The following is a 13,803-nucleotide window of genomic DNA, read 5'->3' on the forward strand; positions in this document are numbered from 1 at the left end:
GTGTGTATATTTAAGCATTTAAACACTGCAGAGAGTACAATTAACAGTAACAGTATTGTAGAAATTCATTTCACCGAATACTTTGTTGACAGTGTGACGTCAAAAAAGGCGTTTTCTGCGTTATATATATATATATAAGGACAGGCCCCTGCACGGTATGTACCACCGGCAGGGCAGATAGAGGAGGTGGCTGATATCCAGAAATCCTACCAGTGGCTGGACAAAGCTGGACTGAAATACAGCACAGAGGCACTAATCATGGCAGCACAAGAACAAGCTCTGAGCACAAGATCCATAGAGGCTGGGGTCTGTCACACCAGGCAAGACCCCAGGTGCAGGCTGTGTAAAGATGCCCCAGAGACAATCCAGCACATAACAGCAGGGTGCAAGATGCTAGCAGGCAAAGCATACATGGAACGCCATAACCAAATGGCCGGCATAGTGTACAGGAACATCTGTGCCGAGTATAACCTGGAAGTCCCAAGGTCAAAATGGGAGATGCCCCCAAGGGTGGTGGAGAATGACCGAGCTAAGATCCTGTGGGACTTCCAGATACAGACGGACAAAATGGTGGTGGCTAACCAACCGGACATAGTGGTGGTAGACAAACAGAAGAAGACGGCCGTAGTGATCGATGTAGCGGTTCCGAATGACAGCAATATCAGGAAGAAGGAACACGAGAAGCTGGAGAAATACCAAGGGCTCAGAGAAGAGCTCGAGAGGATGTGGAGGGTGAAGGTAACGGTGGTCCCCGTGGTAATCGGAGCACTAGGTGCGGTGACTCCCAAGCTAGGCGAGTGGCTCCAGCAGATCCCGGGAACAACATCGGAGATCTCTGTCCAGAAGAGCGCAGTCCTGGGAACAGCTAAGATACTGCGCAGGACCCTCAAGCTCCCAGGCCTCTGGTAGAGGACCCGAGCTTGAAGGATAAACCGCCCGCAGGGGCGTGCTGGGTGTGTGTTTTTTTATATATATATATATATATATATATATATATATATATATGAGAGGGCATAACATAAACAGTGAGGCTGGAGGAATCAACGCTAACACTTTTCACTCGATAAAAGTTAGCATGAAGGTATGGAAGCCCGTTTCCGCCACTAAAAAAAAAAAAAAAGATCCATAACTCGAAATTTCGAGTTATTAACTCAAAAGTTTGAGAAAATAACTCGAAATTTCGAGTTAGCGCTGCCAATAAAAAATCTACGTGGCTGATGTCATTTACTTGTTACCCAGAAGGATATGGAGCAAAGGGGTGCGCACTCAAAACTGGATCGTGTAGTGAGCTACTGTATAACAACAAATGGCGCCAGGTTCTTCAGTTTTGAATGCCTTCCTACAAATGATAACTGGATAAACAACACTGGGATAAAAGGTATACAAAAACAGTGTGACAGCGATTGTTACATACAAAGTTGAATAGAATGCAACGTGAGGGTTAACCAAAGGTACCTATAAGGTCTCTGTTACACGCTAATGACACCTGTTATGTCTGATGAAACAGACGTTTTGCTGAAAGCATGCGTAATAAGTGTACAACACTGTATAAAACAAAATCACAAATCACCCAAAGCAGGGAATATGACTGACAACTATATAAATAAGGAACAAAACCAATAAAACTGTAACCAGATAACAGAAAATGTGGGATTGACTGTATTGTGATGCTGATTGTAGTTACAGTGCAAATGGACACTTAAAAATGCAGTTCCCACTTCTCCACCATAGTCAGAGCTCATAATGTAGGTAGGCACAGATACTTTGATGATAATATGGTGGCTTTATAATAGGTAATTTTAATTTACATCCTTCCTTACAGCATGGGAGACTTGACTGAGTTCTTGAAACAAAGAGAAGTCTCTGAGGAAATTATACAGACCTTGGAGAATGAGAAGGTACTTAATTCCAACAAGATACTGGTTGAAATGCAACTTTTCCTCATTGTTCTTAAGTTAAAAATAGGATTGTATTTTCAAGGCTGGTTGTTTTAATAAATTAAATTATTTTTCCATCTTTAGATTGATGCCAGTGTCATAAGTCTAATGACAGATGAGGAGCTGAAGACTTATTTGCCATCATACGGTGATCGTCTAGCAGTACAGGGAGTGCAGAATTATTAGGCAAATGAGTATTTTGTTCACATCATCCTTTTCATGCATGTTGTCTTACTCCAAGCTGTATAGGCTCGAAAGCCTACTACCAATTAAGCATATTAGGTGATGTGCAACTCTGTAATGAGAAGGGGTGTGGTCTAATGACATCAACACCCTATATCAGGTGTGCATATTTATTAGGCAACTTCCTTTCCTTTGGCAAAATGGGTCAAAAGAAGGACTTGACAGACACAGGAAAGTCAAAAACCCTCTAGCAGATCATTACATGAAGGAACCTTTAAAAAAAAAAAAAAAAAAAACAAGCGCGTCCATGCTCACAGGTGTACACACAGGTGATCACACCCACAAACTACACCCTTTTTGGCTCCTACCTCAAAACACACTGTGTTCTGTTGATCTTATGTGCTGCACAATAATGTTTAATATTTAGTATTTACTGTCATATTCCCATATATCATTGTGATGTTGTTTATTCTATTACTCTTGTTCTCTTCTGCTTGTTTTCTTTTTTCTTTCTCAGCAGGTGATCCAGGTGATCGATATATGCATTTTTTTTTCTGCTCATTCTGTTGGTTTTTGTTTTTTGCCCTTCTCCCCTGTCCCTCTTCTCAGCTGTTTCTCTTTCCCTCTTTCTTTCTCCCCTTCTTTCCCCCAGTCAAGTCTGTCCCGTATTCAGTAAGTGAAAATAAAACAATAAAAGGGGAATCAAATGGACCATTACGGCAAGGCTGGGATGGTCAATTTGGTAAAGTAAATCCGTTGGGCATCTTTCTTTGCCTTTAGACAACAATTCTGATGGCAAAAGAGCCAAACGGGACAGGTAAGAGAAGAAAAAAAAAATAGTGAGATATCTTGCAGAGGGATGCAGCAGTCTCAAAATTGCAAAACTTCTGAAGCGTGATCATCGAACAATCAAGCGTTTCATTCAAAATAGTCAACAGGGTCGTAAGAAGCGTGTGGAAAAACCAAGGCGCAAAATAACTGCCCATGAACTGAGAAAAGTCAAGCGTGCAGCTGCCAAGATGCCACTTGCCACCAGTTTGGCCATATTTCAGAGCTGCAACATCACTGGAATGCCCAAAAGCACAAGGTGTGCAATACTCAGAGACATGGCCAAGGTAAGAAAGGCTGAAAGACGACCACCACTGAACAAGACACACAAGCTGAAACGTCAAGACTGGGCCAAGAAATATCTCAAGACTGATTTTTCTAAGGTTTTATGGACTGATGAAATGAGAGTGAGTCTTGATGGGCCAGATGGATGGGCCCGTGGCTGGATTGGTAAAGGGCAGAGAGCTCCAGTCCGACTCAGACGCCAGCAAGGTGGAGGTGGAGTACTGGTTTGGGCTGGTATCATCAAAGATGAGCTTGTGGGGCCTTTTCGGGTTGAGGATGGAGTCAAGCTCAACTCCCAGCCCTATTGCCAGTTTCTGGAAGACACCTTCTTCAAGCAGTGGTACAGGAAGAAGTCTGCATCCTTCATGAAAAACATGATTTTCATGCAGGACAATGCTCCATCACACGCGTCCAAGTACTCCACAGCATGGCTGGCAAGAAAGGGTATAAAAGAAGAAAAACTAATGACATGGCCACCTTGTTCACCTGATCTGAACCCCATTGAGAACCTGTGGTCCATCATCAAATGTGAGATTTACAATGAGGGAAAACAGTACACCTCTCTGAACAGTGTCTGGGAGGCTGTGGTTGCTGCTGCACGCAATGTTGATGGTGAACAGATCAAAACACTGACAGAATCCATGGATGGCAGGCTTTTGAGTGTCCTTGCAAAGAAAGGTGGCTATATTGGTCGCTGATTTGTTTTTGTTTTGTTTTTGAATGTCAGAAATGTATATTTGTGAATGTGGAGATGTTATATTGGTTTCACTGGTAAAAATAAATAACTGAAATGGGTATATATTTGTTTTTTGTTAAGTTTCCTAATAATTATGCACAGTAATAGTCACCTGCACACACAGATATCCCCCTAAAATAGCTAAAACTAAAAACAAACTAAAAACTAGGGATGGGTATCGTTTAGGTTTTATCCGATACCGGTGCCAAATCGGTACTTTTGAAACGGTGCCGGTGCTCAAACGGTGCTCAAACGGTGCTTAAAGAATGGAGAACACAAAATTGGTCCAAAAACCTCTCATGTTCAGCTGTTTTTTGTAAAAATATAACAATGTTAGCCTTTTCTGCAGCTATGGGGCATATATGGTATCACTCTTGGCTGGAAGCAGTGCTTAAACAATGGAAAAAAAACACAAACTTTGTCCTAAACCTCTCATGTTGAACTGTTTTCCACTTTTTCTTTGGTCATTTTAGCCTTTTTAGCCAGGGTGAAGGGAGTATCTGCCATCAAACAAGAGGACAGCCGCTAGGGCTGGGCGATATGACCCAAAATTCATATCTCGATATTTTTTTGCTGGATGGCGATATAAGATATATATCTCGATTTTTGTTTTTTAAAGCCATAAGTTAAGAACAAAAAGAGAGTTCCTAGTCACACTGTGTCCCAGATGTCACACGGGCACTTTTATTTACATACAGCGTAGATGTACATGAAGAAATTACTCAAAAATAAATTATCAGCATTTATTAAATAATCATGGTCCATAAATAAAAGAAAACAATGATGTTTTTGTGCATAACAAAAAGCTCACAATTGTGCAGTCAAAATGTAAACTAATAGACGCTGAGCATAATAACTAAGAGACAGATTTCACAGCTGCACCACGTCTCTGAACAGGTGCCGTTTGTGGTCCTTATACACACACAGTACGTATCACTCCGCGAGGCTCCTCCTCGGTAGCCGTAATCCTCCGACAATCCATCAAGCCGTGCAGCTCTGTAGCTTAGCAAAGTCATATTAAAACATTTTTTTGACAGATTGCTGAGCGCTGTGTACCACATAAAATCGGTTCGCGGTCAGTAAGCACAACCAGAATTCATACATAAGGCGCACTGTCGATTTTTGAGAAAATGAAAGGATTTTAGGCCGTGCAGCCCCTCCGGGATGCATGTCTTTAGCGCGGTTAGCTCGCTAGCGCGGTTAGCTCGCTAACACGTTGACGCCGTCCAGCCCCACGCACGGTAACTCGCTAACGGAGATTTTCCGCTTTCGTCTTGTCATTGCCTGCAGGTGAAGCTATGGGGGAGGGGGAGTTGTGTTCAGTGAAGGAGAGGCGAGGCAGAGTAACGTTGCGTAGAGACAAAAGTGGACGAAAGAGAGGCAAACCTGCGGCTCCACAAGTATAATTATAACGTAACATAGACTATATCGATATAAACGATATTGTCACATCTTATATATCGATATTTTAAAAAAAACTCGATATATCGCCCAGCCCTAACAGCCGCATGTAGCTATGATGATGTTTGCTAGTTCACCTTACATGCATTAATGTAATAACGTGGTTAGCCTACTCAACGTAAATTAGCTACTCACGCAGAGAAGAACGGCTGCTGCTGTAGCAATGGGAATTGCATTTACCTGTGTGTTCCACCCGGGGTCTTGAGAGTGTAACACCGGAAGGTGAGAACCGGAGACTCATGACTGTTTATTAAGAGTTTAATAAAAGTTTACCTCGGAGGAGGGAAAGTTCAACCGAGCATCTTGTGAAGTTTATAGAGAGAACAAGATGAAACATGGTGGCAGCGGGGTCTAGAGTGATCCACACCGCGCTTTGAAGACAACAGATTGAGCGGACGGTATCGACGCGTCCAGCTAGGCTAGTTAGCCTCGGAGGTGCTAACGGCTCAGGACAGCAAGTGAGACGCTGACGAGAAGAGCGCAGCGGCGTCTACGATGGATGGATTGAAGCCACCCGCACAGTGGAGTATGGATTCAGTGAACCTGTCTAAAGCGTGGAAAACATGGAAAGAAGAGTTTACACTCTACACGGAACTAGCTCTGCTGGATGCTGAGGAAAAGGCGAGAGTGAAGCTGTTTTACTATCTGATCGGGGAACGGGGCAGGGAGCTCTGTGGAACGCTGATCGGAGCTGAGGCAAGAGTAACAGTAAGTGAGCTGATGAGAAAAATCGATGAACACTGTAATCCCAAAGTTAATGAGACTGTCGAGAGATACAGATTTTTTGCACGCAATCAGGCTCCTGGAGAAAATATTGATAAATATGTTACGGACCTGAGAATGCTGGCGAGCACCTGCAACTTTGGACAATTAAAAGACTCACTGATCAGAGACAGGATCGTCTGTGGCACGAACAGCTCCGGTTGGAGGGAAAGGTTGCTCAGAGAAGAGAACCTCACATTAGACAGATGTCTAGATATTTGTAGAGCAATGGAGATTTCAAGAGAATACAACAAAACAATAGCGGGACAGGCTATAGAGGAACTGCATGCAGTAAAACAAAAAGAGAGAAAAAGACTGGATAAAGAGATATCATGCAGATTTTGTGGAAGAGCACATGAAAGACTCAAATCAAAATGCCCAGCATATGGAAAAAAATGCAAAAAATGTGGCAAAGAAAATCATTTTGCTATAGCATGCAGGAGTAAAAGCGGACAGAGTGAAAATGGAAAAAAGATCCACACAGTGACGGAGCAGGACTCGGATTCCTGTGAGGACATAATGACTGTCACAGCTATGACACAGACTGCAGTAGAAGTGAACCAGATCAAAGAATCAGACATGAAAAAACGAGAACAGCTGTTTGCAGGCATGATGATTGGCAACAGCCTGGTCAAGTTTCAAGTTGACTGTGGTGCAACCTGCAACGTTATTCCCATCAACTTGTTGAACCCGAACATCAAAATGGAGCACACAGACAAGGTTCTTGTGATGTACAATAAGTCAAAGCTGTGTCCATTAGGAAAGTGTAAGGTCAAGCTGACAAACCCAAGAAACAACAAAAAGTACAGAGTCGAGTTCCAAGTGGTAGAGGAGGATTGTAAAACACCTCTACTTGGGAGAACAGCTAGTGAAGCGATGAAGCTAATACAAGTTAAATATGATAACATCTGTGCTTTGGACAGCTCAGTGACAACAGCTCCATCAGAGAACAACGCATGGTTGTTGGAAGAGATAAAGACTGAGTTTCAGGATGTGTTTACAGGAGATGGATGTTTGCAAGGTGAATATGAGCTGGAAATCGACACAACAGTGCAGCCCGTCAAACTGCCAAAACGCAGAGTCCCAGTGTCGATGATGAAACCACTGAAAGAGGAACTGATGAGCCTTGCAGACAGACAAATAATAGCACCAGTGGAAGGTAGTACTGATTGGATCAGTGGGATGGTGACAGTGCAGAAGCCAAATGGCAAACCCAGGATATGTATTGACCCAAGACCGCTTAACAAAGCTTTGAAGCGTAGTCACTTCCCGTTACCGACAATAGATGACATATTGCCAGATGTGTCAAAAGCGAAAGTTTTCACAGTTTGTGATGTGAAACATGGCTTTTGGCATGTGAAGCTTACAGAAGAGTCAAGCCATCTCACGACATTCGCAACACCATTTGGTCGCTTTCGTTGGCTGAGAATGCCGATGGGGATCAGCCCAGCGCCAGAGGTCTTTCAGCGCAAACTGATGCAAGCGTTAGAGAACCTGCCAGGCACATACATCATTGCTGATGACATCCTGATCACTGGAAAAGGAGAGACGACTGAGTTGGCAGAAATGGATCATGACAGAAACCTGAGACTTTTCCTGGAACGCTGCAGAGAGAGAAACATCAAATTAAATGTGGAAAAACTCAAGCTTAGAAGACAGGAAGTACCATACATCGGACATCTACTCACAGCAGAGGGGCTGAGCGCTGACCCAGAGAAGGTACGGGCCATCACAGAGATGCCAGCACCAACTGACATAAAAGGGGTGCAGAGACTAGTTGGAATGGTCAACTATTTATCAACGTTTTACAAGCATCTGTCAGACGACTGTGAGCCTCTCAGACAACTGACGCACAGAGATAGCCTATGGGAGTGGACAGACGTGCAGGAAGATGCATTTAAAAGACTGAAAGAAAAACTAACACAAGTCCCAGTTTTGAAATATTACAGCCCTGAAGAAGAGCTGACGCTGCAGTGTGATGCCAGCGAGACAGGACTGGGAGCAGCTCTGACTCAACATGGAAAACCAGTGGCATTTGCAAGTCGTGCATTGACGCTCACTGAACGAGGTTATGCACAAATTGAAAAGGAATGCTTAGCTATTGTGTTTGGGATGGAGAAATTCCACCAATATACATATGGTCGTCTTGTGAGAGTGCAATCAGACCACAAGCCACTCGAGAACATTATTAAAAAGCCACTGTTACATGCACCTAAGAGACTGCAAAGGATGCTATTAAGGCTGCAAAAATATGATATAACCATAACATATGTTCCAGGCCGGGACATGCTACTTGCTGATACGCTGAGTAGGGCCTACCTGCAGGATAGCATCAAAAGCCAGACAGAGTTGGAGACAGAATGTGTCAACATGGTGGACTATGTACCTGTTTCAACAGAAAGCATGGACAGAATACGGGCAGGGACGAGAACCGACCACACACTACAAACGCTGATAAAAGCAATACAAAAGGGGTGGCCAGCCTGTAAGAAAGATGTACCTGTTGAAATAACCCAGTTCCAATCTTTGCAGGATGAACTGAGCACACAGGATGGATTGGTCTTCAAGGGAGAGAGAGTGGTGATTCCAGAAGCACTGCAGGCAGATATAACCCAGCGAATTCACTCAACACACATCGGCACAGAAGGGTGCCTCAGGAGAGCTAGAGACTGCGTCTACTGGCACAGTATGAACGACCACATCAAAAAGTACATCGATCGCTACATGTGACATATGTCGGTCTGTGGATGCAAAACAACAGAAAGAGACACTAAAACCACACGAGCCGACCACTAGACCATGGACCAAAGTGGGGACAGATTTATTCAACTTTGAGGGTAGGGACTACCTAATAACTGTTGACTATTACTCCAACTTTTGGGAGATAGATTATCTACCTGATACCAAGTCGAGTACTGTGATTAGGAAACTAAAGGCTCATTTCGCACGTCAGGGAATCCCAAATATTGTTTTTTCTGACAACGGGCCCCAGTACAGCTCAACAGAGTTTGCCAACTTCAGCCGGAAATGGGAATTTCGACACCATACCTCATCACCTGGCTATCCGCAGAGCAACGGCAAAGCTGAGTCTGCCGTTAAAACTGCCAAACGACTCATGAAAAAGGCGAAATTGGCTGGACAGGATCCATATTTGGCCTTATTGGACCACAGAAACACCCCAACACAAGGTTTAACTACCAGCCCTGCACAGAGACTGTTAAGCAGGAGGACGAGGACACTTCTCCCAATAGGAGACAGATTGTTGCAACCCACAGTGACTGACAACAAGTTAGCACTGATGAAAAACAGAGAGAGACAAACAAAGTACTACAACAAGACAGCGAAGGACATGGACACATTAAACCCAGGGGACTTGGTGCGAGTCCAACCTTTTGAACCACACAACTTATGGACCAAGGCTAGAGTGTGTAACACTCTGGGAAACAGATCCTATGATGTGGAGTTGGACAACGGCAGAGTCCTCAGAAGGAATCGTCGCCATCTGAGGCGAGCTACGGAGGTCAAAAAAGACATGTCAGCACATCTCCAGCTTGAGGGACAGAACATTACTGTGCCAACACAGAGCAAAGAGAACACACAAAACAGCACTACCAGGTCAGGACGGGTAGTACAACAACCTGGATATTTGAAGGACTATGTATGCAATTAAGGGGTAATCTGTGAGTTATACGCTGTGATTTGTTTACTTGTCAGAGGAAAGACAAAAGAAAAAAAAAAAAAAAATCTGTGACGACATTTGAGTTATATGTTGTGATTTGTTTACTGGTTAGAGAACAGAGCAGAACATCTGTGATACTATTTTGAGTTATGGCTTTGTGATCTGTTTACTTGTTTGGAAGAAAAAAAAATAAAAGAAAAAAAATAAGGAAATGAGAAACAAAACAGAAAAAATGAATAAAAGTAATACTAAAGGAAAATAGAAAGAAAGCTAAAAAAGTAAGTGGAAGAAAGAATTTTTATTTTTGAAGAAAATTGTGTCCAACAAAGAAATGTCATGTCTAAGTTTTGTTCCAGTTGTAAACTGAGTTCTCAATTTATGAATAGTTCATTGTCTTTGTAAAAGAAAAGGGATGTAGCAATGGGAATTGCATTTACCTGTGTGTTCCACCCGGGGTCTTGAGAGTGTAACACCGGAAGGTGAGAACCGGAGACTCATGACTGTTTATTAAGAGTTTAATAAAAGTTTACCTCGGAGGAGGGAAAGTTCAACCGAGCATCTTGTGAAGTTTATAGAGAGAACAAGATGAAACAGCTGCCACCATCATCCATCATCATTTCTGCTACACTGGCAGGGCTAGGGGCCAGGACTCTCCTCTTCGTGTTTTTGGGGGATGTTGCATAACAGGCAACCCACCCGCAGTAGATGTGCTCGGTGTGAGGTCTCGCAGCAAGCTATCAAATACAGCGCATTTCTAGGCTTTTAAAAAAACCGCTATGCGTCGCCAGGTGTTTCATCGGATTTGAGGTGTTACCTCCTTTGACAGTATCACAGTATCAGCTTAAAACACTTGTTGCAGGCTGCTGAGTTTGCATATTTTGCTGTGAAGTACAGCCACACTTTTGACCGCTTCGCCTTGGACATTTTTAATCTGTAGCTCTGCTCTAACAGAACGTACGTACCTGGCCCCGCCTACTATCCTCGGAAACGTAAAATGATTGGCTAGAATCTAAAGTGTATCACAGCTCAGGAAAAAAAAGCACCGAAATAAAGCACCGAAATGTGCGCTGCTTTTCGGTCTGGTTACTACCGTTTATGTCAGAACCGGTGCCATCATGGCACCGGACACCGGTACCCATCCCTACTAAAAACTACTTCCAAAAACATTCAGCTTTGATATTAATGAGTTTTTTGGGTTCATTGAGAACATGGTTGTTGTTCAATAATACAATTATCCCTCAAAAATACAACTTGCCTAATAATTCTGCACTCCCTGTATTTGGATTTTGCAGGAGCAGCAGCCGCAAGTCAGCGCTTTTTGAACGGCTGAAATCCAAACTGTCCAAAAGAAAATTATCTGAAGAGGATGGCAGTAGCACAAGGCAAGAAGAACATTCCCAAACAACCCAAAAAAGAAATGCTCTGAAGAGAAATAGAAAAATAGAAATAGGATGGATGCATCATGATGAAGACACTGAGGTTTTCAAGCAGGTTAGAGCTAGACAAGGAGGAGGAACAAGAAAAATAGACATTTGCAAGGATGCCAAGAAAAGGGACATATTACAGGTTGCAACAGGCCTGTTCTTTCCAGATGGAGGAAACATTCGGGGGCCCTTAACCGATTTCTACTGTGATCTGAAAGATTATCAAGAGATGATAGTCGATGATGCATTGACAGTAGGAGAACTTTATCATGTCACAAAACTTAATATCCTCAGGTTCTACCTCACCACAAAGAAAAAACAAAATGACAGCCTTCAGAGCTTCAACCCAGGTTTGCATCCATCTTCAGAAATTGAAGCGAGTCCTCAAAACCAAACCTCTTCTTTTACTGTCACTACAGTCCAAACATCTGCTCCATTTGAAACAATCAGCCATGATGTGACATACAAGCGCTAACACTTCTCACAGCAGTGACATTATTTTTGTTGGCCCCTTTTCTGACAGTGAGCCAATAAATTCGGATGACACCCTGATTTTTTCTCCACAACCTGGTCCATCCAGTGAGAGAGTGAGGAGAGTAGTGGTGGTCCACAGAGGGCAGGTAATGTCAGAGCTCATTTCACATTTTAGTGATAAGGACCTTGAAGATCTCAACATCAAAATCCAGGTCTTACTGCCTGATGGAACACCTGAAATGGCCCAGGACGATGGGGGAGTTGTGAGAGATTGTCTTTCAGAATTCTGGAAATAATTCTATGACCAGTGCACCACTGGAAATGTTTACAAAGTGCCTTTCTTAAGGCATGATTTTGGGCAACCGGAGTGGGAGAGTGTGGGCAGAATCATTGCATTTGGATGGGTTAGAGAGACATATCTGCCTGTGAAAATTGCACCTGCCATTCTGGAACAAGCTGCCTTTGGATATGTAAAGAGTGATATTGTGGAGAATTTCCTTAAGTTCATTTCATTTCATTTCATTTATTTGTTCATTTTCAGGCACAACAAATACCTATATTGAACATAAAATGCACAAAACAAAAAACAAAAATTGCCTGAAAAAGGAGTGAGACGAAGAAAACTTATTAAATCCCACCCCTATACTCACTCATCAACAAAAAAAACAAACTTCCCGCAGCTACGCCCATCATTGCATACAGACCCATCAACAGCCCCGGGCACATACAAGCATCTAAACGGCAGCTCGCAAACAACAATTAGAGCCTTCATAACTGAATACAGAATATATAAATTATAAATTGCATTACCCTAGGTAACAGGCAGTAATAACTACAAGTAACAAACACACATACATATACATACATATATATCTGCACACACATGTACATATATGTACATACATACGCACACTTTTTTTTTTTTGAATCCATACCAGCAATGGTAAGAGAACAGACATTACAGAGCACACTAAAAGCATCATTGAGTATACTGTGACCAGACCAACTGTTTGTAGAGAAATTTAAATCTATGAATATTTTTGCATTGTTTCAATTGTAAACTCAGACTGTTCCAGATTTTCACACCACATACAGACACACAAAAACCTTTACGGGTTGTTCGAATTCTGGGTAATTTGAATTCTCCAAAGCCTCTCACATTATAAACCTTTTCTCGAATTTCAAATCTAGTTTGTAAATTTGCCGGTAAAAGTTTAGTAAAAGCTTTATACAAAATTATGGATGTATTGTAATTAACCAGATCCTGGAATTTAAGTAACTTTGCCTGAAGAAAGAATTTGTGAGTATGATCTAGATAACCAGCCTTGTGAATAATACGCAGTGCTCGTTTCTGTACTGTGACTAATGGATTAGTTGTATTTTTATATGTGTTTCCCCACACTTCCACACAATATGTAAGATATGGAAGAACCAGAGTACAGTACAGAGTACGAAGTGCATCTTTATCAAGGTATGGTTTCACTTTGTTCAAAACTGCGAGGCTTCTGGAAATTTTGGTTTTTATGTGTCTGACGTGGGGTTTCCATGAAATTTTGTTATCAATTACGACTCCCAAAAATTTGTTTTCACTCACATTATCAATTGGTACACCTTCAATGATAATTGGTAATTCTACATTATATTTTAAATTACCAAAAAACATTGCTTTAGTTTTATTTATATTTAATGATAATTTATTTATGTCCATCCATTTTTTTTAAATTAATTTTAGCTCCCTGTTTACGGTCATTACAAGATCAGCATAATCATCGCTACTGAAAAATATGTTGGTGTCATCTGCGAACAGTATGAGTTTAAGTACTTGAGAAACATCAAAAATATCATTTATGTATACATTGAAAAGTTTTGGTCCCAACACTGACCCTTGGGGAACACCACATGTAATACCAAGTTTCTCTGAATGGTAATGCCCTATGCTAACATATTGTTCCCGACCCGTTAGGTAACTTTTTAACCAGTTACCAGCTTTCCCTCGAATACCATATCTTTCCAATTTATCCAATAATATTGAGT

The 13,803-nt window shown here is 42.1% G+C and overlaps 1 protein-coding gene across 1 annotated transcript; it reads left to right on the forward strand.

Moving 5' to 3' along the window:
• Positions 1-1,823: 1,823 nt before the first annotated feature.
• Positions 1,824-11,770, forward strand: LOC147320111 (uncharacterized). The gene is made up of 4 exons (XM_086307604.1): positions 1,824-1,898; positions 2,022-2,108; positions 7,493-7,509; positions 11,167-11,770. Exons 1-4 carry the CDS (start codon positions 1,824-1,826, stop codon positions 11,768-11,770), a joined length of 783 nt encoding a protein of 260 aa, XP_086163730.1.
• Positions 11,771-13,803: the final 2,033 nt, after the last annotated feature.

The sequence above is a fragment of the Aulonocara sp. 'chitande type north' Nkhata Bay genome, linkage group LG10, assembly GCF_057382095.1.
Source record: "Aulonocara sp. 'chitande type north' Nkhata Bay isolate Kocher_YH1m ecotype deep benthic linkage group LG10, A_spYH_male_GT1.1, whole genome shotgun sequence".
Classification (NCBI taxonomy): domain Eukaryota; kingdom Metazoa; phylum Chordata; class Actinopteri; order Cichliformes; family Cichlidae; genus Aulonocara; species Aulonocara sp. 'chitande type north' Nkhata Bay.

Coding starts and splice junctions, on each gene's coding strand:
- LOC147320111 (XM_086307604.1), top strand. CDS start 1,824: ATGGGAGACTTGACTGAGTTCTTGAAACAAAGAGAAGTCTCTGAGGAA. Junction 1,899..2,021: donor AGACCTTGGAGAATGAGAAG/GTACTTAATTCC, acceptor TTCCATCTTTAG/ATTGATGCCAGTGTCATAAG.